Here is a 23,725-nt window from a genome sequence, read left to right as displayed (position 1 = left end):
GGGAGGAAGATGGGCCTGTACTGGAGTCTGGGGAAGGCTCTGATGAGGGCTCTGCGTTGGAGTCAGAGAAGGGGGCAAGGGCCGTCTGACAGTTATCAGCTGCCTTCAGAGTCAGACATCAGTGAGGCAGCGGAACAGCTGGAGCCTGTTCCCAGTGTGCGCATGCGCAGAGTTGTTCCCAGGAGAAGGGCACAGCTAAGAAAGCAGGGTCAACTTGGGAGTCAAGGCACAGGTGGACAATGAATGGCCCCTCCCATAGGGAATAAAAGAGGAGCGAAAGGGGAGTGGAGTTTGCAGGAGGCCATTAGTTCACTTAATTAGTGTGAAGATTTGTTCGTGACTCTCCGAGACTCCTTGCCAAGTATTTTCTGGTACAGCGTTGCGTTTGGAAGCCATTGACCTGGCAACGATCGAAGGACTGATAAGGTCTGTGTTTGCAATTCCCCCTTGAAAGACTGTTTGCTGGGACTTTGCTGGATGTGAATGAGAGGAATTCACATGAGCGTCATAAAAAGGGTGCTTCATGATTTGGTGAAGCCTAGGTCAGAACAGAATCTCAACCTCTCTTTCCTTCCTCTTTGCCCTGTTTTTTCCCCCCTGTGTAGAACTGGAAGCCTACGCCGGAGTGATCAGTGCCTTGAGGGCCCAGGGAGACCTGACTAAGGAGAAGCGGGACCTTCTGGGGGAACTTTCCAGAGTGCTGAGGTAAATCCGCATAAGCCTTGGATGGGGTGGGTTTTTCTCCCTGCTAAGGAAGGCTGAGTCCACTTGGCAGTTCAGAGGGAGACGCAAAAAAACGACAGCCTCCTGCCAGCGAAAAGGGAGCTCGTGTGTGGCTCCCCAACCTCCATTTTCGTTGACAGAGGACTGAAGGAGGCCCTTCAACACCCTCCCCCCCCCCCCCCGAAGTTAAATTTAAATCCATGTCTTTTTCAACAGCATTTCGACGGAAAGACACCGGGCGGAAGTTCGCAGGGCGGTCAACGATGAACGCCTGACAACCATCGCACATAAGTAAGACGGCAGGCGTTACAAACGTTTTCTAACCAGATCTCACACAGGCAACATTTCCGAGTGTCTCTTTCGCTTATTGACACTAGTCATTTCTTCCTTCTTTTTATTAAATTTTTACCCTGCTGTAATCCAACTAGACCTTTAACGCCATACAAATATGGTAAAAGTACACCTATACATAAGGACACAGTGGCTCAGTGGCTAAGATGCTGCGCTTGTCTATCAGAAAGGCCGGCAGTTTGGCAGTTCGAATCCCCAGCGCCGTGTAACGGAGTGAGCTCCCGTGACTCATCCCAGCTTCTGCTAATCTAGCAGTTTGAAAACACGTTAAAAAATGCAAGTAGGAAAATAGGGACCACCTTTCGTGGGAAGGGAACAGCGTTCTGTGCGCCTTCGGCGTTGAGTCATGCCGGCCACATGACCACGGAGACGTCTTCAGTCAGCGCTGGCTCTTCGGCTTTGAAACGGAGATGAGCATCGCCTCCTAGAGTCGGGAACGACTAGCACAGATGTGCGAGGGGAACCTTTACCTTTTTGCCACCTATACATAGAAGGGCTAAAATTCTAAAACCACCCAAAACAATGTTAGATAGAGTGACCTTGCGATCCAAACGTTTCCCAGGGCATCATCTTCCCAGCGTTTTTTCAGAATGTGGCCAAGTTAAGAGCAGATCTAATCTCAAACAAGAGATGGTGACAATGACGCCACTGAGTAGCAATACTTGAGTGTCATTTCCTCCCCCCCCCCCCCCCAAAAAAAAGGTGGGAAGCAGTGGGCTGCTTCTCTTGTGTTGTAACAATTGGGCTTATATACCACTTCATAGTGCTTTACAGCCCCTCTCTAAGAAGTTTTAAGAGTCCGCCTCTTGCCCCCCCAACAATCTGGGTCCTCATTTTAATGACCTCGGAAGGATGGAAGGCTGAGTCAACTTTGAGCCGGTCAGGATTGAACTCCTGGCAGTCGGCAGATTCAGCCTGCAATGCAGGACTTTAACGACGATGCTACCGCAACTCCTAAAATATTAGGATATTTTAGCTTCCCTCTGTTTTTTTTTTAACACTGGCATTTACAGAATAACAGAGTTGGAAGGGACCTTGGAGGTCTTCTAGTCCAGCCCCCTGCTCAAGCAGGAAACCCTATGCCGTTTCAGACCGATGGCTGTCCAGTCTCTTCTTAAAAATCTCCAGTGATGTGGCACCCACAACATCTGAATGAAAGGGATTTTGGAGTCCTAGTGGACAACCATTTAAATATGAGCCAGCAGTGTGCAGCAGCTGCCAAAAAAGCCAACACAGTCCTAGGCTGCATCAACAGAGGGATAGAATCAAGATCATGTGAAGTGTTAATACCACTTTATAAGGCCTTGGTAAGGCCACACTTGGAATACGGCATCCAGTTCTGGTCGCCACGATGTAGAAAAGATGTGGAGACTCTAGAAAGAGTGCAGAGAAGAGCAACAAAGATGATTATGGGACTGGAGACTAAAACATATGAAGAACGGTTGCAGGAACTGGGTATGTTTAGCTTAAGAGAAAGAAGGACCAGGGGAGACATGATAGCAGTGTTCCAATATCTCAGGGGTTGCCACAAAGAGGAGGGAGTCAAACTATTCTCCAAGGCACCTGAGGGTAGAACAAGAAGCAATGGGTGGAAACTAATCAAGGAGAGAAGCAACTTAGAACTGAGGAGAAATTTTCTGACAGTTAGAACAATTAATCAGTGGAACAGCTTGCCTCCAGAAGTTGTGAATGCTCCAACACTGGACATTTTAAAGAAGATGTTGGATAACCATTTGTCTGAAACGGTATAGGGTTTCCTGCCTAGGCAGGGGGTTGGACTAGAAGACCTCCAAGGTCCCTTCCAACTCTACTATTGTATTGTATTGTATTGTATTGTATTGTATCTGGGGGCGAGTTGTGATCAGGGGGCAAGTGAACAGGCTGTTTCTAACATTGCGGGTTTCCCTTCAGCATGTCCGGGCCGAACAGCTCTTCCGAATGGTCCATCGAAGGCCGCCGGCTGGTTCCTCTGATGCCCCGGTTGGTTCCACAAACAGCCTTCACCGTCACGGCCAACGCGGTGGCCAACGCCGCTCTCCAGCACAACGCCTCTCTCCCTTCCCCTGCGGAAACAGGAAGCAAAGAAGGTGAGGGTAGGTGGCCTTCATCTTCTTACAGCTTGGGGATTGGGGAGATAATGTCTATGGGGGGGTTCTCTGCATCTAGGTCAGGGGTCAGCAACCCCCAGCTCTGGAGCTGCATGTGCCTCTGTCACCCCTCTGCTGCAGCTGTCACCGGTGGGCTCCACAATTGATAGGGCAGTGACGGCGAACCTTTTTTGGCTCGCGTGCCATAAGTGGGAGCGCAGGGGCGTTGCGTGCGTGCGTGCCGCACCCATAATGCAATGCATGACCCCACCAGTGCTCATGCGCGCACTACAGGCACGAACCCCCATTTTTTGCATCCTTTTTTTTGCCCAGCCCAGGCTCCAGAGGCTTTATAGGAGCCTGGGGAGGGCGAAAAAAGCCTCCCTGCCCCCCCTGCCCTCCGGAGGCTTCAGGGACCTTCAGGAGGCATCCCTGAAGCCTCCGGAGGGCAAAAAAAAAAAAGACCCTACGAGCAAACTTCCGGTTTGCTCAGAGGGTCGTTTTGAGCACTCCGGAGGCTTCAGGGACCTTCAGGAGACTTCCTTGAAGCCTCCGGAGCACTTAAAACGACCCTCCGAGCAAACCAGAAGTCTGTTCCCAAACTTCCGGTTTGCCCATAGGGCCGTTTTTTTTACACTCCGGAGGCTTCAAGGAAGCTCCTGAAGCCTCCGGAGGGCCTCTGGGGAATGGGGGCGGGCGGCAGAGGCTCTTTTCGCCCTCCCCAGGCTCCTATAAAGCCTCTGGAGCCTGGGGAGGCCAAAAAATGGCTTTAAAAAAGGGTGAACTCAGCTGGCCAGCGCACTCATGCGCGCTGGCTAGGTGACAGGACAGCGTCTTGCGTGCCCTGACAAATGGCTTTGCGTGCCACCTGTGGCACGTGTGCCATAGGTTCGGCATCCCGGTGATAGGGCTTTCGGTTAGGATAGGTAGAGGAAAAAGTGCTAGGAGGAGATTCTGTGGTGGGGGAACTGGGCTTCCGGTCAGTTCCAAAATTGAACAGGGAGGCTTCCGGTTAGGACCTTTGTGGCTCTTTAAGTGTTTAAGGTTGCCGACCTCTGATCTAGGTCAAGGTCATCCCTTTTTCAGGAGGCAACTGGGCTTTCTTTTGTTTTTCCTTGAAGACATTTCGCTCCTCATCCAAGGAATTTTTTCAATTCCGACTCTCCTCCATCACTTTGCCAGAACCTGAAGAAGCTTCTTGGATGAGAAGCGAAACCTCTTCAAGGAAAAACAAAGGAAGTTCGGTTGACTCTTGAAAAAGCAGGACCTGAAGGGAGAGAGTTTTCAAATTGGGGTAGAACAAGCCTTGAATTGGGGATTAGCGCACTTTGAAGGCAGGGGGGATGCTCCTGTGTGACTCTGGGGCTCAAAAATGATTCGAGAAAGCAGAATCTATTTTGAAAACCCAACTAAAACTTGTCTTTTGACTTCCTCTCCAGTCGTGGTTTGTTACTCCTACACAACTACCACCTCTACGCCGACGTCCACTCCCGTACCCAGCGGTAGCATTGCAACGGTTAAGTCCCCCAGACCTGCCAGCCCAGCTTCCAACGTTGTCGTTCTCCCAAGCGGAAGTGCTGTTTACGTTAAAAGTAAGTGTGTTATCAGCCAAAATGGAAGATCTTGGTTATGACCTCAAAGCAAGCTGTTTGAATCCTGGTGCAATTCTTGGAATGGTAAATTCAAGTGTCTCATTTTTGAAGTTAGACTCCTTCTGATACTCTTGGAAAAGATCGTTTCAAAGTGGCAGTTTAGAATGTTTTGATTTTTACAGGTACCGTATTTTTCGGAGTATAAGACGCAGCCTTTCCCCCCACAAAAAGAGGGTGAAAATCTGGGTGCATCTTATACACTGAATACAGCATTTCTGGCCTCCCAAAACCCTGCCCCCTTCGCAAAAATGGACATGCAGAGGGTTTGGGAGGCCTGCAAAATCCTCTCGGGGGGCTGAGGGGGGCAGAAACGGGCGAAAAACAGGCCATTCTTTGCTCATTTTTGCCCCCCCCCCTCCCCAGCTCCCAGGAGGACTCTACAAGCCTCCCAAAGCCTACGCATGCTCTGTTTTTTTGCAAAAAAACCAGGCCGTTATTTGCTCGTTTTGCTCCCCCCCCTCCAGTCCCCAGGAGCACTTTTACTAATAATGAGGTGTGCAGAGGGTTTGGGAGGCGTGCAGAGTGCAAAAACTTTTTTAAAAAATTTACCTCTTCAAAATCTTGGTGCGTCTTATAGTCCGAAAAATACAGTAGATAGTCCTTGTTTAGCAACCACACTGGCAACTTGGTCGCTAAGTGGATAATGACAGGATCCGGAGCGTGCTTATAATTTTATTTCAGCTTTCTGCTTCCTTCCGTCCCCCACCCTTTGGAATGCACACTCCAGTGCTGGGATAATAAGTAAGAAGGGAATCGTTGTTTACATTCCCTGGAGAGGAAGGGATTATAAAAGAGTAAGCAGAAACACAATGTAGAATATACAAGTGGTCCTTGACTTACAACAATTCATTTAGTGACCATGCAAAGTTACAACGGCACTGAAAAAAAGAGACCTGTGACCACTTTCTACACTTATGACCATTGCAGTATCCTCATGTGATGAAAATTCAGACGCTTGGCAACTGACTTGTACTTATAACGGTTGCTGTCTCATATTGATCCCCTTTTGCAACCTTCTGATAAGCAAAGTCAATGGGGAAGCCAGATTTATTTAACAATTGCATTACTTACTTAACAACTTTAAGTGTTTCACTTAAAAAGTGTGACAAGAAAGGTGGTAAAATGGGGCCAAACCCACGTAACAAATGTGTCACTTAACACCAGAAATGTTGGGCTCAATTGTGGTCCTATGCGAGAGTACCCATTGAAAGGAATGTAACCACACCAGCTGTTTGTCTAGTGTGCTGGCTGGGAGCCTAGAGCGCTTTAGGAAACTGACAAAATCCAAGATGTGACACTGATTAAAGTCTTGTCAGTTACAGGCAGCAGCTTGCAGCTGACTAATTAAGGTGTAGGGCTGGGCTTGTCAACTTGTGGTTGGCACCTATTCTGGAAGCGCTCTGGGAACAAAAATCAGCTAAAGAAGAGATTAGTTTAACAATCCCTTCGCTTTTTCCATTAAACCCAAAAGAAAAGTATCTGGTTTTCTTTATATATTCACTTTAAGAACTTCCTGTATTGAGAGATGAATCCTATTCCAATATTTCTTTGCTTTATCACACTTCCACCCTAAATGATAAAAAGATAAAATGATAAAACCCTTCTTTAAGTTTACATTTCCAACGTTCATTTGAAATACCTTTATGCATTCTTGACAACTTATCTGGAGCTAAATGCCAACCATACATCATCTTACAGAAATGTTCTTTTAAATTATAGTTTAATGTAAGTTTTAAACCTTGATTCCGCATATTCTCCCACGCTATGCAAGCATCACGTTATATCCAAAGTTCCTTGCCCACCGAATCGTACAATGCTTTTACTTGTTCCTTTTCCAGATTTAAATTCAATAACACTTTATGGTAAAGGTAAAGGTTCCCCTCGCACATACATGCTAGTCGTTCCCAACTCTAGGGGGCGGTGCTCAGAGCCAGCGCTGTCCGAAGACATCTCTGTGGTCATGTGGCCGGCATGACTAAATGCTGAAGGCGCACGGAACGCTGTTTCCTTCCCACCAAAGGTGGTTCCTGTTTTTCTACTTGCCTTTTTTACATGCTTTTGAACTGCTAAGTTGGCAGAAGCTGGGACAAGTCACGGGAGCTCACTCCGTTACGCGGCACTAGGGATTCGAACCGCTGAACTGCTGTCCTTTCGGATCGACAAGCTCAGCGTATTAGCTACTGAGCCACTGTGTCCCCTTTTATATGTCATATCTTTATAGACTATGGCAATAATATGTTCATCACTAACCACACAGTAGAATGTCCGATTGATTCGACGGAATGAGAACGCCCAAACTCTGTGCTTTGCGTTGCAGGCGTGAGTTGTTCGGACGAGGACGAGAAGCCCCGCAAGAGACGCCGCACCAACTCCTCCAGCTCCTCCCCAGTGCTCCTGAAAGAGGTCCCCAAGGCCATCCCGCCAGTCACCAAGACCATCACGGTGCCCGTGGGGGGCAGCCCCAAGATGAGCAGCATCATGCAAAGCATCGCCAACTCCCTGCCGCCCCACATGTCTCCCGTCAAGATCACCTTCACCAAACCCTCCTCCACTCAAACCACCAACACCAACACCCAGAAGGTCCGAGGTGGGATTGGGGTGGTTTGGGGCGGGAAGCTTCTCCCACGCTATCAAAGAGTTTGGGTAGGGGTCGGCAACCTGCAGGTCTGGAGCCTCATGTGGCTCTGGAGCTGCATGTGGCGCTCTCATCCCTCTGCTGTGGCTCCCTGTCACTGCCAGGCGCCACCCCTTCTGGGGGTGGGGGAGCACGTTACGCCAGGAGGAGACTCTATGGCAATGGGCGGGTTTTCCGGTCAGCTCCACAATGGATAGGGCTTTCGGTTAGGACGGATAGAGGAAAAAGGACGCCCTGCTAGGAGGAGACTACGTTGGGGGAACCAGACTTCTGGTTGGCAGAGGAAGCCATGCTAGGAAGAGACTCTATGGTGGTGGTGGGGTGGTGGTGGGGAACCGGACTTCCGGTTGGCAGAGGAAAAAGGATGCTGGGCTAGGAAGAGACTCTATGGTGGTGGTGGGGAGAAACCAGACTTCGGGTCGGCAGAGGAAAAAGGACGCTGCGCTAGGAAGAGTCTCTATGGTGGGGGGTGGGGCAACCGGACTTCCAGTCGGCAGAGGAAAAAGGACGCCGGGGTAGGAAGAGACTCCGTGGTGGGGGTGGGGGAACCGGACTTCCGGTCGGCAGAGGAAAAAGGACGTCACCCTAGGAAGAGACTCTATGTTGGGGGTGGGGGGGGTGGAACTAGACTTCGGGTTGGCAGAGGAAAAAGGACACCGCGCTAGGAAGAGACTCTGGTGGGCGTGGGGGTGGGGCAACCGGACTTCCAGTTGGCAGAGGAAAAAGGACGCTGGGCTAGGAAGAGACTCTATGGTGGGGGGGGAGAAACCAGACTTCGGGTCGGCAGAGGAAAAAGGATGCCGCGCTAGGAAGAGACTCTATGGTGGGGGGTGGGGCAACCGGACTTCCGGTCGGCAGAGGAAAAAGGACGCCGCGCTAGGAAGAGACTCTATGGTGGGCGTGGGGGTGGGGCAACCGGACTTCCGGTCGGCAGAGGAAAAAGGACGCTGGGCTAGGAAGAGACTCTATGGTGGGGGGGGAGAAACCAGACTTCGGGTCGGCAGAGGAAAAAGGATGCCGCGCTAGGAAGAGACTCTATGGTGGGGGGGGTGGGGCAACCGGACTTCCGGTCGGCAGAGGTAAAAGGATGCCGCGCTAGGAAGAGACTCTATGGTGGTGGTGGTGGGGGGGGCAACCGGACTTCCGGTCGGCAGAGGAAAAAGGATGCCGCGCTAGGAAGAGACTCTATGGTGGGCGTGGGGGTGGGGCAACTGGACTTCCGGTCGGCAGAGGAAAAAGGACGCCGCACTAGGAAGAGACTCGGGGGGGGGGGGACCAGACTACCGGTCGGCTCCAGAATTGAATGTGGGACTTCCTGTTAGGACTTTTGTGGCACTTTGAGTGTTTAAGGTTGCCGACCCCTGGGTTTGGGTTAAAGCAGGGGTCCCCAATCCTCCTGCTGAGCAATGGCAATAGTCTGCAGCATACAAAAAACTGGGCTGTGCAAACAAACAAAATCCATTAAAGTCCACTAATTTCCAGCAGTCACTAAATAAATGGTTGTAAGTTGAGGACTCCCTGTATTTTTGAGCACTGTCACAGTACAACATCTTCATCAATGATTTGGATGAGGGAATAAATGGGGAACTCATCAAATTTGCAGATGACACCAAGCTAGCAGGAATAGCCAACACTCCAGAAGATAGGCTTAAGATACAGAAGGATCTTGACAAACTTGAACATTGGGCACTATCTAATAAAATGAAATTCAGTGGTGAAAAGAGTAAGGTTCTACATTTAGGCAACAAAAACGAAATGCACAGGTACAGTGTAGGTCAGCGATGGTGAACCTTTTTTGGCTCGCGTGCCACAAGTGGGGGGAGCGCAGGGGGGTCGTGTGCGGGCGTGCCGCACCCATAATGCAATGCGCGACCCCCCAATACGCATGCGTGCACAACGCGCGACCCCCCCATTTTTACATGTTTTTTTTGCCCTCCCCAGGCTCCAGAGGCTTTATAGGTGCCTGGGGAGGGCGAAAAGAGCTCCCCCCCCCGGAGGCTTCAGGGACCGTACGGAGGCTTCCCTGAAGCTTCGGAACGCTTAAAACCACCCTCCGAGCAAACTTCTGCGTGCCCTGACAAATGGCTCCGCGTGCCACCTGTGGCACGCGTGCCATAGGTTCGCCATCACTGGTATAGGTGATACCTTGCTCAGTAGTAGTAACTGTGAAAGGGATCTTGGAGTCCTAGTGGACAACCGTTTAAATAGGAGCCAGCCGTGGGCAGCAGCTGCCAAAAAAGCCAACACAGTTCTAGGCTGCATCAACAGAGGGAGAGAATCAAGATCACGTGAAGGGTTAATACCGCTTTATAAGGCCTTGGTAAGGCCACACTTGGAATACGGCATTCAGTTTTGGTCGCCACGATGTAGAAAAGATGTGGAGACTCTAGAAAGAGTGCAGAGAAGAGCAACAAAGAGGATTAGGGGACTGGAGGCTAAAACATATGAAGAACGGTTGCAGGAACTGGGTATGTCTAGCTTAAGAGAAAGAAGGACTAGAGGAGACATGATAGAAGTCTTCCAATATCTCAGAGGTTGCCACAAAGAAGAGAGAGTCAAACTATTCTCCAAAGCACCTGAGGGTAGAACACGAAGCAATGGGTGGAAACTAATCAAGGAGAGAAGCAATTTAGAACTGAGGAGAAATTTCCTGACAGAACAATTAATCAGTGGAACAGCTTGCCTCCAGAAGTTGTGAATGCTCCAACACTGGAAGTCTTTAAGAAGATGTTGGATAGCCATTTGTCTGAAACGGTATAGAGTTCCTTGCCTAGGCAGGGGGTTGGACTAGAAGACCTCCAAGGTCCCTTCCAACTCTGCTATTGTATTGTATTGTCCTGGAAACACAAACAGGAAAACGATCGTATTCAACTGTTGTCCAAAGTGTCTCATTGTTCTTTTCCAGGTCATCATCGTGACCACCTCGCCCAGCTCCACGTTCGTCCCCAACATCCTCTCCAAATCCCACAACTACGCAGCCGTCACCAAACTCGTCCCCACGTCGGTGATAGCGTCCACCACCCAGAAGCAGCCCGTGGTCATTACGGCTTCCCAGTCCTCCCTGCTTAACAACAGCACCAGCCCCACCACAACCAGCCTCACCGCAGGGAGCTGTTCCACGCCTTCTTCTACGCCCAGCACCGTTGCGGTGACCACCGTGGTGTCCTCCACGCCCTCCGTGGTTATGTCGACGATGGCGCAGGGTAAGAGACTGGCTGATTTGGGTAAGAATGGAAAGTCCTGTAGCTTAATGCTATAAATCCCCAACTCCTGGGCCATTGCCCAGTACGGGGCTGCCGCCTGTTCAAACCCAGACCACGGGAGAGGAGGGCAAATGCGCGTGCATGGGGGGCGCTTACGGTCACGCGTGCGAGCGGAGGGCGCTTACGGTCACAGGTGAAGCTCCCCTGGCACACGCCGGAGGTACTTCCACCCAAGGGCCAAATCATGAAGCAGACGCCTTGTCCCAACAAAACCCCTTTTTAATTAAGCAAATGTGAATTCCTCTCATTCACATCCAGCAAAGTCCCGGCCAAGAGTTTTTCGTGAGATTTCACAACTACGGACCTTTATCAGGCTTGGAGAGCTGCCAGGCCAATATCTTCTAAACTCCATGCTGTAGCAGCAATTACTTGCCAAGGAGCCAGGAACAGATCTTCACCCTCATGAATTGAATTGTCTCCTGCAAACTCCACTCCCTTTTCGCTCCTCTTTATTCCTCATGGGAGGGGCCATTCACTGTCCACCTGTGCCTTGAGTCCCAAGTTGACCCTGCTTTCTTAGAAGTTCCCTTCTCCTGGCAGCTCTGCGCATGCGCACACTGGGAACAGGCACCAGCTGTTCTTCTGCCCCACTGATCTCCGACTCCAAAGGCAGCTGAGAACTGCCGGACGGCCCTGGCTCCATCTCTGCTTTCTACGCAGAGCCCTCATCAGAGCCTTCCCCAGACTCCAGGACTGGCCCATGTTCCCCCCAACGTCCTCACTGTCCGAATCTGCTGCCAGCTCTGTTGGCAGCAGCCTGTGGGCCACAATATAGTGGAACACTGCTATCATGTCGTCCGTCCTTCCCCCCAGTCCTTCTTTTCTGTAGACTAGCCAAACCCAAATCCTGCAACCGTTCTTCATATGTTTTAGTCTCCAGGCCTTTAATCACCTTCGTTGCTCTTCTCTGCGCTTTTTTCCAAAGTCTCAACATCTTTTTTGTAATGCGGCAACCAAAACTGGACGTGGGATTCCAGGTGTGGCCTTACTGAGGCTTTATAAAGCGGTACTAATCTAATAAAGGAGGGACGCGGTAGCTCAGTGCCTAAGACGCTGAGCTTGCCGATCAGAAAGATCGGCAGTTCGAATCCCCAGCGCCGCGTAACGGAGTGAGCTCCCGTGACTTGTCCCAGCTTCTGCCAACTTAGCAGTTCGAAAGCAGGTAAAAAATGCAAGTAGAAAAATAGGAACCAACTTTGGTGGGAAGGGAACAGCGTTCCATGCGCCTTTGGCGTTGAGTCATGCCGGCCACATGACCACGGAGACGTCTTCGGACAGCGCTGGCTCTTCGGCTTTGAAAGGGAGATGAGCACCGCCCCCTAGAGTCGGGAACGACTAGCACATATGTGCAAGGGGAACCTTTACCTTTGCCTAATATAACAAAATGCGAACGTGATTTTGATTCTATGTTTATACAACCAGGATTACATTAGCTTTCTTTTGGCCGATGAAATTGGGAGAGGCACCCATCCTGCCATCCTCATCCTCTCTTCCAGGTGTCTGCACCTCAGCGATCAAGGTGGCTGCCGCCCGGCTACCATCTCCGAAAAGCCTGGTGGGGACGCCCAGCCAGATCCTCGCCCAGTTCCCCAAGCAGCAGCTGACTTCACCAGCCGCCCCGTCCCAGCCGCCCCCAGCCCCCCAGCAGTCCCCTCTGACCCCCCACATTAAGCCCACCATCCAGATCAAGCAAGAATCAGGTACTGTATAACAGGGGTTGCATCGTCCCGGCGATGGGGGGTGGGGGTGGAGGGTAGATAGAGGGTAGTCCTCGACTTACAGCCACCCTGGAGCGCCAAACGTCTGTCGCTAAGCCAAGTTAAAGTGAGCTTTGTCCCGTTTTACGACCTTCCCTGCTGCAAGTTGGTAAAGGAGTGGCTGCAGTTGTAAAGTTAGGAATGGGGTGTGTGCGTGTATGAAGCATATCTCTGGCTTCCACCCATTGGCTTTGCTTGTTGGAAGGTCGCAAAAAGGGAATTGTGGGACTCCTCCCCCCTCCCTTCCCGGGACACTGCGACCGTCGTCAGTACATGCCAGTGGCCGAAGTGTCTGGATTTTGATCTCCTGGGGATGCTGCAAAAAGGTCCGTTTTTCAGTCCCGTGGCAACCTTGAATGTTCACTAAACAAAGGGTTGTAAGTCGAGGACTTCTCTGTACTTCAACAATCTCTGAATGTTAATGTTTTCTCAACCTGCTCTAGGATCCCGGCTGTGTCCTTAAAATTTGTCTAATTTTCTGTCCTCTCTCTCCCTCCCTCCTTCCATCCATCCTTCTTTCTTCCCATCCTCCCTCCCCTTCCTTCCTTCCCCTCTCCTTTCTTCTTCCTTCCTTCTTTCCTTCCTCCCCTTCCTCTTCTCCATATTCTCTTCCATCTCTCACTTTCCCTTCCTTCTTTCTTCCCTCCCCTTCCTCTCTTCTTCATACTCTCTTCCCTCCCCTCCTTCCCTTCCTCTCTCCCTTTCCCTCTCCTTTCTTCTTCCTTCCTCCCTCCCCTTCCTCTTCTCAATACTCTCTTCCCTCCCCTCCTTCCCTTCTTCTCTCTCTCTTCTTCCTTCTTTCCTCCAAACTCCCTCCACTCCACTCCTTCCTTTCCTCTCTCCCTTCCTTCCCCTCTCCTTTCTTCTTCCTTCCTTCCTTCCCACCGTCCTTGCTTCCTCCCCTTCCTCTCTTCTTCATACTCTCTTCCCTGCCCTCCTTTCCTTCCCTTCCCCTCTCCTTTCCTTCCCCTCTCCTTTCTTCTTCCTTCCTTTCTTCACACTGTCCTTCCTTCTTTCCTCCCTCCCCTTCCTCCCCTCCCCTTCCTCTCTTCTTCATACTCTCTTCCCTCCCCTCCTTCCCTTCCTCTCTCCTTTCCTTCCCCTCTCCTTTCTTATTCCTTCTTTCCTTTCCTCCTTCCTTCCTCCCTCCCTCCACTCCCTCCCTCCCTATATTTGCCCTGCCACCCCGTTCAACATCTCCTCCCCAGGTGTCAAAATCATCACCCAGCAGGTGCAGCCCAGCAAAATCCTTCCCAAGCCCGTCACGGCGACACTGCCCAGCAGCAGCAATTCTCCCATCATGGTGGTGAGCAGCAATGGGACCATCATGACCACCAAGCTGGTCACGGCTCCTGCCGGTGAGTCCGTCTCTCCATCCCAGCCAGTTTCCATGCCAGGCAGAAGAGACGGGAGGTGGGAGGTAGTGCCAGCCTGCCAACTCATGAACCGACCTTCACGGGGCAGAACAAGGGATCGATTTCTATGTCTTTATTTAAACAAAAACCAAAAAACAGGCCAGTTTGCAATCCTATTACATATAGTCCTTGACTTATGGCCACAATTGGGACCAAAATTTCCATTGCTAAGAAAAGCGGTTGTTAAGTGAGCTATGTCTAGCCGTCTTTCATGCCCGAAGCAGGACTAGAACTCACCGTCTCCTGATGACTGGCCCTAAGTCACCCAACCAGCTTTCAAACCTAAGGCGGGACTAGAACTCACTGAATCCTAATGATTGGCCCAAGTCATCCAGCAGGTTTCCATGTGTAAGGCGGGACTAGAACTTATCGTCTCCTGGTGATTGGCTGAAAATCACCCAGTCAGCTTTCATGCCTAAGGCGGGATTAATACTTACTCCGTTGTGGTGATTGGCCCAAAATCACCCAGCTGGCTTTCATGCTTAAGGTGGGACTAGAACTCACTGTCTCCTGGTGATTGGCCGAAAGTCACCCAGTCAGCTTTCATGCCTTAGGAAGGATTAATACTTACTCTGTTGTGGTGATTGGCCCAAAATCACCCAGCTGGCTTTCATGCTTAAGGGGGACTAGAACTCATTGTCTCCTGGTGATTGGCCGAAAATCACCCAGTCAGCTTTCATGCCTAAGGCGGGATTAATACTTACTCCGTTGTGGTGATTGGCCCAAAATCACCCAGTTGGCTTCCATGCCTAAAGCCAGACTAGAACTCACCGTCTCCTGGTTGGCCCAAAGTCCCCCAGCTGGCTTTCATGTCTGAGGCGGGACAAAAACTCACCCCTCTCCCAGTATCTAGAGTGGTGCTTTAACCACTGGACCAAACTGGAAAATTATGGAAGTTCTCTTCTGCAGCCCACACTGACGAAGGACCTGCCATAGTTGGGACTTTGGCTAGCTGGGGAATTCTGGGAGTTGAAGTCCACAAGTCTTACAGTTGCCAAGTCATGAATCTCCTGACTACCTGAATTGGTTAGGTTGGAAAGAAAACACTTCATTTGCACGTTTTAGCCACTCCCTTCTTCTCCTGGTCTTCCCACGCGACATGCAAATCAGACCATAAACGGATATCTTACTCTGTCCCCTCCCCACTTCTTTCCCCCCACCTTAAAACAGGGACTCAAGCGACTTACACTCGTCCGACAGTGAGCCCTTCTATAGGGGCACGGGTGACGGGCACGGCTGGCGCAGCCACCTACGTGAAAACCACTAGCGGTAGCATCATTACGGTCGTCCCCAAATCACTTGCCACCCTGGGAGGCAAGATTATCAGCAGCAACCTTGTGTCTGGTAGGTATTCCCATGCCACTTTTAATTGGAAACCAATCGGGGGGAGGGGACCCTGAGATTTAGAGAGATGTAGATTCCTGCACCCAAATAATCTGCTGAAAGATTAAAAATATTTCTGATTGAGTTTATACATTGTGATCAAAACGGGTTTTTACCTAAGTTAGTAACAATGTTAGAATAATTTTGGGATACATTGGAGTATTATGAAATACATCGTGAAAAACAATGAGCGCTAATTTTTTGGGGATGCCCAGAAAGCGTTTGATAATGTAAAATTGCCAATTTATGTGGCCACAATTAAAATGCATGGAGTTTGTTGAAAAATTTACAAATGCGATGAGGGCAATTTACACACACCAGAGAGCTAAAGTGATTGAGTATGGAGATGTGACAGAAAATATTAATATAAGAAAAGGAATGAGACAAGGTTGTCCACTATCTCCATTTCTATTCATATTAACACTAGAAGTCCTAACTAGAAGTATTAGACAAGATCCACATGCCACTTTTAATTGAAAACCAATCGGGGGGAAAAAAATCCTGAAATTTAGAGAGATGTAGATTCCTGCACCCAAATAATCTGCTGAAAGATTGTTTGCCTCAATAATTGCTGAAAGATTAAAAATATTTCTGATTGAGTTTATACATTGTGATCAAAACGGGTTTTTACCTAAGTTAGTAACAATGTTAGAATAATTTTGGGATACATTGGAGTACTATGAAATACATCGTGAAAAACAATGAGCGCTAATTTTTTTTGGATGCCCAGAAAGCATTTGATAATGTAAATTGCCAATTTATGTTGCCACAATTAAAATGCATGGACTTTGGTTTACAAATTTACAGATGTGATGAAGGCAATTTACACACACCAGAGAGCTAAAGTGATGGAGAATGGAGATGTGACAGAAAATGTTAATATAAGAAAAGGAACAAGACAAGGTTGTCCACTATCTCCATTACTATTCATATTAACACTAGTAGTCCTAACTAGAAGTATTAGACAAGATCCACATGCCACTTTTAATTGAAAACCAATCAGGAAAAAAAATCCTGAAATTTAGAAAGATGTAGGTTAATAGACTAAGCTTGTTTTGATGCAAGTTCCTTGTTTCAGCCATAATAGACCCCAAAGGAAGGTAGTAGAAACCAGTGAGTGCTCTAGTGATGAAGGACTAGAAATAGGACGAAGGAATGGAAAGGGGGATTCATTAAATTTGCAGACAACACCAAGCTGGCAGGAATAGCCAACCCCCCAGAAGACAAACTCAGGATCCAAAAAGATCTTGACAGACTTGACCAATGGGCCCTATCCAACAAAATGAAACTCAATGTAGATAAAAATAAGGTTTTACATTTAGGCAAGGAAATATGATGCCTTGGTAAGGCCACACTTGGAATCCTGCATTCAGTTTTGGCCGCCATGATGTAAAATAAGGTATGGAGACTCTAGAAAGAGTGCAGAGAAGAGCAACAAAGAGGATTAGGGGACTGGAGACTAAAACCTATGAAGAGCGGTTGCAGGAAGAGATTGGACAGTCACCTGGCTGAAATGGGATAGGGTCTCTTGTTTGAGCAGGGGGTTGGACTAGAAGACCTCCAAGGTCCCTTCCAACTCTGCTATTGTATTATATATATATATATATATATATATATATATATATATATATATATATATATATATATATATATATATATATATATATATATATATATATATATATATATATATATATATATATATATATATATATATATATATATATATATATATACACACACACACACACACACACACACACACATATATACAGTATATCACAGAAGTTAGTATACCCTTCTCACATTTTGTAAATATTTAAGTATATCTTTTCATGTGACAACCCTGAGGAAATGACACTCGGCTACAATGTAAAGTAGTGAGTACACAGCTTGTATAACAGTGCCAGTGTGCTGTCCTCTCAAAATAAGGCAACGCACGGCCATTAATGTCTTAGACTGCTGGCAACAAAAAGTGAGTATACCCCTAAGTGATAATGTCCAAAAGGTATACTTAAATATTTGCAAAATGTGAGGAGGTGTACTCACTTCTGTGATATACTGTAGGTACAGGCTACACTTGGCTTAATGTGGGTAACTGTGAGAGGGATCTTGGAGTCCTAGTGGACAACCATTGAAATATGAGCCAGCCATATGCAGCAGCTGCCAAAAAAGCCAACATAGTTCTAGGCTGCATCAACAGAGGGATAGAATCAAGATCACGTGAAGGGTTAATACCACTTTATAAGGCCTTGGTAAGGCCACACCTGGAATACGGCATCCAGTTCTGGTCACCATGATGTAGAAAAGACGTTGACTCTCTAGAACAGAGGTGTCAAACCCAATGTCATTGAGGGCTGTATCAGCGTTGTATTTGACCTTGGGGAGGGGGGGGAAAGCATAGCAAGGGTGGGCGTGGCCAGTTGGACATCTGTTTTCGGCTGCGACAGCCTCCATCCTGCCAGCGAAAACGGAGCTTGATGTTGCAGTGGGTGCCAGATGTTTAACAGAAACTTCCCGCCCTAGGTTTCCAAGTAAATGACCCTGTCTGTGAATCAACCTGTTTTATTTTCCCTTTTCTTTCAGGTAACTCCTTGATGAAGACGTATTTTCAGCAAAAAGGTACCTAGCAATGCTCTAGTTAGTACAGGGGTCTCCAACCTTGGCAGCTTTTAAGACTGGTGGACTTCAACTCCCAGAATTCCTCCGCCAGCACATGCTAGCGGAGGAATTCTGGGAGTTGAAGTCCACCAGTCGTAAACTTTGCCAAGGTTGGTGACCCCCGCTCTAGTAAACCATTTGTCTGATTTCTTTCCGACGGTCTTGGCAACGCCAGGGGCTTTTCATTCTCCTTGGTACAGGTGGTCCTTGACTTGTAATTCATTTAGTGACCGTTCAAAGTCACAACGGCATCGAGAAGCGACTTATAACCTTTTCTACGACCGCCGTAGTGTCGCATGATCAAAATCCAGACGCTCGGTTGCCGATTCCTACTTATGACGGTCGTAGAGCCCCAGGAGTCCTGTGATCCCCCTTTTGCGACCTCCTCACGAGCAAAGTCAAGGGGTGTGTGCCCGATTCGTTCAACGCAGCTAATTGAAAAAAGTGCGGTGATTCGCTTAGCAGCCAATGTGGCAGGTCGTAAAACAGGGTAAAATTCACTTGATGAAGGTTTTACTTTAGCCACAGAAAGTTTGGGCTAATAGTGGTTGTAAGGCGAAAATTACCTGTAATTTTACTATGCATTACATTGTTTGACTGCCCATCTTACCCCAATGTAGTTCTGGTTTGCAGTATTAAAAAGATGAAATTTTACAACACCTCTACACAGTAGGAAGGAAACAATAAAAAGATAAATATGCAAGAGCAATAGTACTTAGACTTACAGATATATACAGCTTTCCTTCCTTCCTCCCTCCCTCCCTCCCTTCTTCATATGTCCCTCATTTCCTCCTTCATTCCTTCCTTCCCAAGCAATAGCCCTTAGACTTATATACCACTTCACAGGGCTTTGCAGCCCTCTCTGAGCCTATTGCCCCCAACAATCTGGGTCCTCGTTTTACCAACCTCGGAAGGACAGAAGTCTGAGTCAACCTTGAGCCGGTCAGGATCGAACTGCTGGCAGTTGGCAGAGTTAGTCTGCAGTGGTGCTTCTAATCACTTATACCACCATGCCACCAGAAGGAGGAAGAGGAAATGGAAGAGGAAAGGGAGAGAAGGGAGGCAGGGAGGGAGAAAGGATGAAGAAAGGAAAAGGGAAGGAAGGGGAGAAGGAGGAAGGGGAAGAGAGAGAGGAAGACGAGAAGGAAGGAGAAAGGGAAGAGAAAGGGAGGGAAGGAAAGAACGCGGGGGAGAAGGAGGAAAGAAGAGGATGCAAAAGCGAAAAGAGAAGGGAAAATAAAAGGAAAGGAAGGAAGGGGAGAAGGAGCAAAGGGAAATGAGAGAGAGGAAGGCAAGGAAGGAGGAAAAAGGAAAGAAAAAATAGCAATAGCTCTTAGACTTATATACCACTTCACAGTGCTTTACAGCCCTCTCTAAGAGTCAGCCTCTTGCCCCCAACAATCTGGGTCCTCATTTTACCCACCTCGGAAGGACGGAAGGCTGAGTTAATCTTGAGCTGGTCAGGATCGAACTCCTGGCGGTGGGCAGAGTCAGCCTGCAATACTGCACTCTAACCACTGCGCCACCAGAGCTCCTATGCAGCCAGGTTTTCTAGGGCGAAATCAAAGGGGTCTTTAGGCAGTTTGTCCTCCCTGATGATTTCCCCATCTCCACATTAAGGTTTAGTCAGGGTTCTCACCTGTGATTGCCCCTCTACAGGTGGTCCTCGACTTACGACCATTCTTTAAGGGATCCTTCGAAGTTACAATAGCACTGAACAAAGTGACTTGCAGCCAGTTTTCACACTTAACGACCGTTGCAGCGCCCCCTCCCCTGTGGTCATGTGATCCAAATTCAGATGCTTGATAATTTACTCGCCTTTACAACGGCCGCAGTGTCCCCAGGTCACCTGATTCCCTTGGGCGACCTTCACTTAACAACCGTGTCGCTAACTCAACCGCCACCGTGATTCGCTTAACGGTGGCAAGACAGGTTGTAAAAAAACAGGGCGAAATTCACTCCACCACGTCCTGTCGTAGTTCCGCGTAATGCTAGTTCACTTGTATGAATGTGTGTGTATATATAGAGAGAGATAGATGGATGGATATGGATAGATAGATGATAGATAGATAGATAGATAGATAGATAGATAGATAGATAGATAGATGATAGATAGATAGATAGATAGATAGATAGATAGATAGATAGATAGATAGATATAGAGGGACACGGTGGCTCACTGGCTAAGGCGCTGAGCTTGTCAATCAGAAAGGTTGGCTGTTTGGCAGTTCGAATCCCTAGTGCCACGTAACAGAGTGAGCTCCCATTACTTGTACCAGCTTCTGCCAACCTAACAGTTCGAAAGCACGTTAAAAAATGCAAGTAGAAAAACAGGAACCACCTTTGGTGGGAAGGGAACAGCGTTCCGTGCGCCTTTGGCATTGAGTCATGCCGGCCACATGACTACGGAGACGTCTTCGGACAGCGCTGGCTCTTCGGCTTTGAAATGGAGATGAGCAGCGTCCCTTAGAGTCGGGAACGACTGGCACATATGTGCGAGGGGAACCTTTACCTTTACCTAGTTCGCTTAGCGATGGAAATTTTGGGGTCCCATTATGGTCGTAAGTCGAGGACTCCCTATAATGTGCAAGGGGATGAAACTGTGGCTCCTCCTTCACATCCGTCACCTTTGCTGTTTTCCTTCCTCTCAAGGAACGACCACCAAGATCACCACGATCCCGGTGACGTCGAAGCCCAACGTCATTGTCGTGCAGAAAACCGCGGGAAAAGGCACCACCATTCAAGGACTTCCGGGGAAAAATGTGGTCACGACGTTGCTGAACGCGGGGGTAAGTCCACATCTGCCCGAGAACAGCAACACCAACATCTGGTGGGCCCCTAAAAGGACCTTGTGTGTTCAGGGGGTCTTAATTAGCCTTGTTTAGAGTTCTAGAAAGAGATGCGTTGGCTCAGTGGCTAAGACACTGAGCTTGTCCATTAGAAAGGTTGGCAGTTCAGCGGTTCGAATCCCTAGTGTCGCGTAACGGAGTGAGCTCCCGTGACTTGTCCCAGCTTCTGCCAACCTAGCAGTTCGAAAGCTCGTAAAAAATGCAAGTAGAAAAATAGGGACCACCTTTGGTGAGAAGGGAACAGCCTTCCATGCGCCTTCGGCGTTGAGTCATACAGGCCACATGACCACGGAGTAACAGACATGAGCACCGTCCTCTGGAGTCAGGAACGACTAGCACATATGTGCGAGGGGAACCTTTAGGGTTCTAGAGCAAGGGGTTTCAATTTTTTTTTTCAAGCTACAGAATCTTTTTTTTTTTTTTTAATTTCCAGCATTTCAGATCCAGAGGCAAAGCTTTTACAGGTCCTTGACATATGACTACAATTGGAATCAGAATTCCGATTGCTAGGCAAGGCTGCCATTAATAGCAATAGCAGTTAGACTTAGCTATTGCTTCATAGTGCTGTTACAGCCCTCTCTAAGCGCTTTACAGAGTCAGCATGTTGCCCCAACAATCTGGGTCCTCATTTTACAGACCATTTTACAAACGGGAGGGAGGGAGGGAGGAAGGAAGGAAGGGCGATAGCACTTAGACTTATATACCGCTTCATAGTGTTGAAGGAAGGAAGGAAGGAAGGAAGGAAGGAAGGAGAGAGAGAGAAAGAGATAACACTTAGACTTATATACCGCTTCACAGTGGTTTGAAGGAAGGAAGGGCAATAGACTTATATACCGTTTCACATTGTTTTATAGCCCTCTGAGTAGTTTACAGAGTCAGCCTCTTGCCCTCAACCATCTGGGTCCTCATTTTACTGACCTCAGAAAAATGAAAGGTTGTTTAGTCAAGGACTCCCTATATTGGTAGAGAAGTAGTTGTGTACCCTACAGCGTGGATTTGGTTTAAATCAAGTTAATTTAAATCACAATTTAAATCTCGATTTAAATCACTAGCAAAAAGGCTCGATTGAAATCAACTCGATTTAAACCATAATTTTTAAAGAGCAGCTGTTATTTCCATCCCGCAGCGGCTTCTCCTTGATTGCAGAATCTACAGCCTCTCATGCTACATAACTAAGCTCCATTTCATGCTAAATAAACTACATTATGAATGTATCTTCAATAGAAAACTATCTTTAAGGTAGAGTTTTACTTCCAAAGCATTGTATTAAATGCTTTATTAAGGAAAGAAGGAGGGAGGGAGGAAGGAGGGAGGGAGGGAGGAAGGAAGAAGGGAAATAAAATAAATTTTAATTTTAAAAAATCAATCTAAATTAGAAAAAAAAGTTTATTTTTTTTTTTAAAAATCATCAATTTTTATCCACCCTGATTCCCTAACCCTGGACTTTTGCAGACCAAAAGCCTGTAGGACATTAAATTGTTGCTCCTGTGGTTTTCAGGGAGAGAAAACGATTCAAGCTGTCCCGGCTGGTGCCAAACCAGCTATCTTCACTGCCACCAGGCCCATTACGAAAATGATCGTCACGCAGCCGAAAGGGATTGGATCCGGCGTCCAGCCAGCGACGAAAATTATCCCCACTAAAATTGTATACGGACAGCAAGGGAAAACTCAGGTAAGCCTCTTTTCTTTTTCTTTTAAAGTCCTTGGATGATCAAAGAGTCAACATCAAGGGTGGGCCCTTAATTTTCCCAAGAGGTTGCATGTGAAATATGAAGAACGACATTCTATCACATGTGGTGGACGTGCCCCATCACAAGGAAGTACTGGTGCAAAATTCGGAAATGGTTGGAAGAAATTACTGAGCGAAAAATAGAACTCAAACCAGAAGCATTCTTATTAGGACTACTGGATCAAAAAATGGACAAACAATCTCAATACATAATCATACACACACTCACTGCAGCCAGGATTGCTTTCGCACAAAACCGAGGGGGAAAAAATCAATACATCCTCAGATGAAATTATAATCAGGAAAATACATCAGCTGGTGACCCCCAGGGGGAGAGCCTTCTCTGTGGGAGCGCCTTCCCTCTGGAATGAGCTGCCCCCGGAGCTTCGCATAATCCCTGACCTCCGGTCCTTCCGACGCGCCCTAAAAAGTTGGCTTTTCCAGCAAGCCGGCCTGGCCTGTTAATTTTAACTCATTTTTTAAATGTATTGTTCTATAAATTCGATTTGGTTTTTTTTTTTTGGATATGTATTTAATTTCTTTTTAACTTTCGGGATGTGTGTTTTTTGATGTTGTACACCGCCCTGAGTCCTTTGGGAGAAGGGATGCATATAAATCCAATAAAAACAAAACAAACAAAACAAATACTTGAATGCGCAGAAATGGATAAAATGACAATGGAACTAAAAGAAAGAGAAGAATCGGACTTCTATAATGTATGGAATAAAATGTATAAGTGGCTAGAAATCAGAAGCCAAAACAGAAAAGAGGGAATATAAATATATGGTGATACAAATAATGAATATTATTATGAGTGTCAATACTACATTTGCTACATTATAGGACAAGCTTAAAGCAATAGGAAGGCAATGCAGGAGGGAGATCTATAAAAGCTAAGCAGGAAAGCTGATATAGAAAGCTGTAAAATTACTGTATATTGTTATGTATGTTCTGTGGGTTTTTTTTCTTGTTATGTCTTCTTTACTGTTTTTAAAGATTAAAACATTCAATAAAAATTATATATATAAAAAAGAAAGAAATATGAAGAATGGTTGCAGGATTTGGGTTCGGCCAGTCTAGAGAAAAGAAGGACTAGGGGAGGGTCTTTGAAGGGCAGCCAAAAAGAAGAGGAGGAACAGGGTCAACCCCACAGACGTTGTGGGAGCTTCATCCCTGGAAGCTTTCAAGGAGAGACGGGACTGCCATCTGTCAGAAAGGAT

The 23,725-nt window shown here is 47.7% G+C and overlaps 1 protein-coding gene across 3 annotated transcripts in view; it reads left to right on the top strand.

The window, feature by feature from the left end:
* EMSY (EMSY transcriptional repressor, BRCA2 interacting) overlaps positions 1-23,725 on the top strand; it is a 56,782-nt gene that overhangs the window by 17,339 nt on the left and 15,718 nt on the right. For 2 of the 3 annotated variants that reach the window (XM_081951758.1, XM_081951759.1), the window contains exons 3-14: positions 606-705; positions 940-1,014; positions 2,986-3,167; positions 4,601-4,753; positions 7,131-7,393; positions 10,354-10,651; positions 12,208-12,411; positions 13,677-13,826; positions 15,054-15,227; positions 17,853-17,888; positions 20,580-20,716; positions 22,275-22,448. In XM_081951758.1, coding sequence (XP_081807884.1) covers positions 606-705; positions 940-1,014; positions 2,986-3,167; positions 4,601-4,753; positions 7,131-7,393; positions 10,354-10,651; positions 12,208-12,411; positions 13,677-13,826; positions 15,054-15,227; positions 17,853-17,888; positions 20,580-20,716; positions 22,275-22,448 — 1,946 coding nt within the window. The remainder of the gene's footprint in view (positions 1-605; positions 706-939; positions 1,015-2,985; positions 3,168-4,600; positions 4,754-7,130; positions 7,394-10,353; positions 10,652-12,207; positions 12,412-13,676; positions 13,827-15,053; positions 15,228-17,852; positions 17,889-20,579; positions 20,717-22,274; positions 22,449-23,725) is intronic. The other variant, XM_081951760.1, reaches the window with a different exon arrangement.

Source organism: Natrix helvetica (genome assembly GCF_964273705.1).
Source record: "Natrix helvetica genome assembly, chromosome: 4".
In the NCBI taxonomy this organism is placed as follows: domain Eukaryota; kingdom Metazoa; phylum Chordata; class Lepidosauria; order Squamata; family Natricidae; genus Natrix; species Natrix helvetica.
Note: the sequence above shows the minus strand (reverse complement) of the source record. Positions and strands in the feature narration are given on the sequence as shown.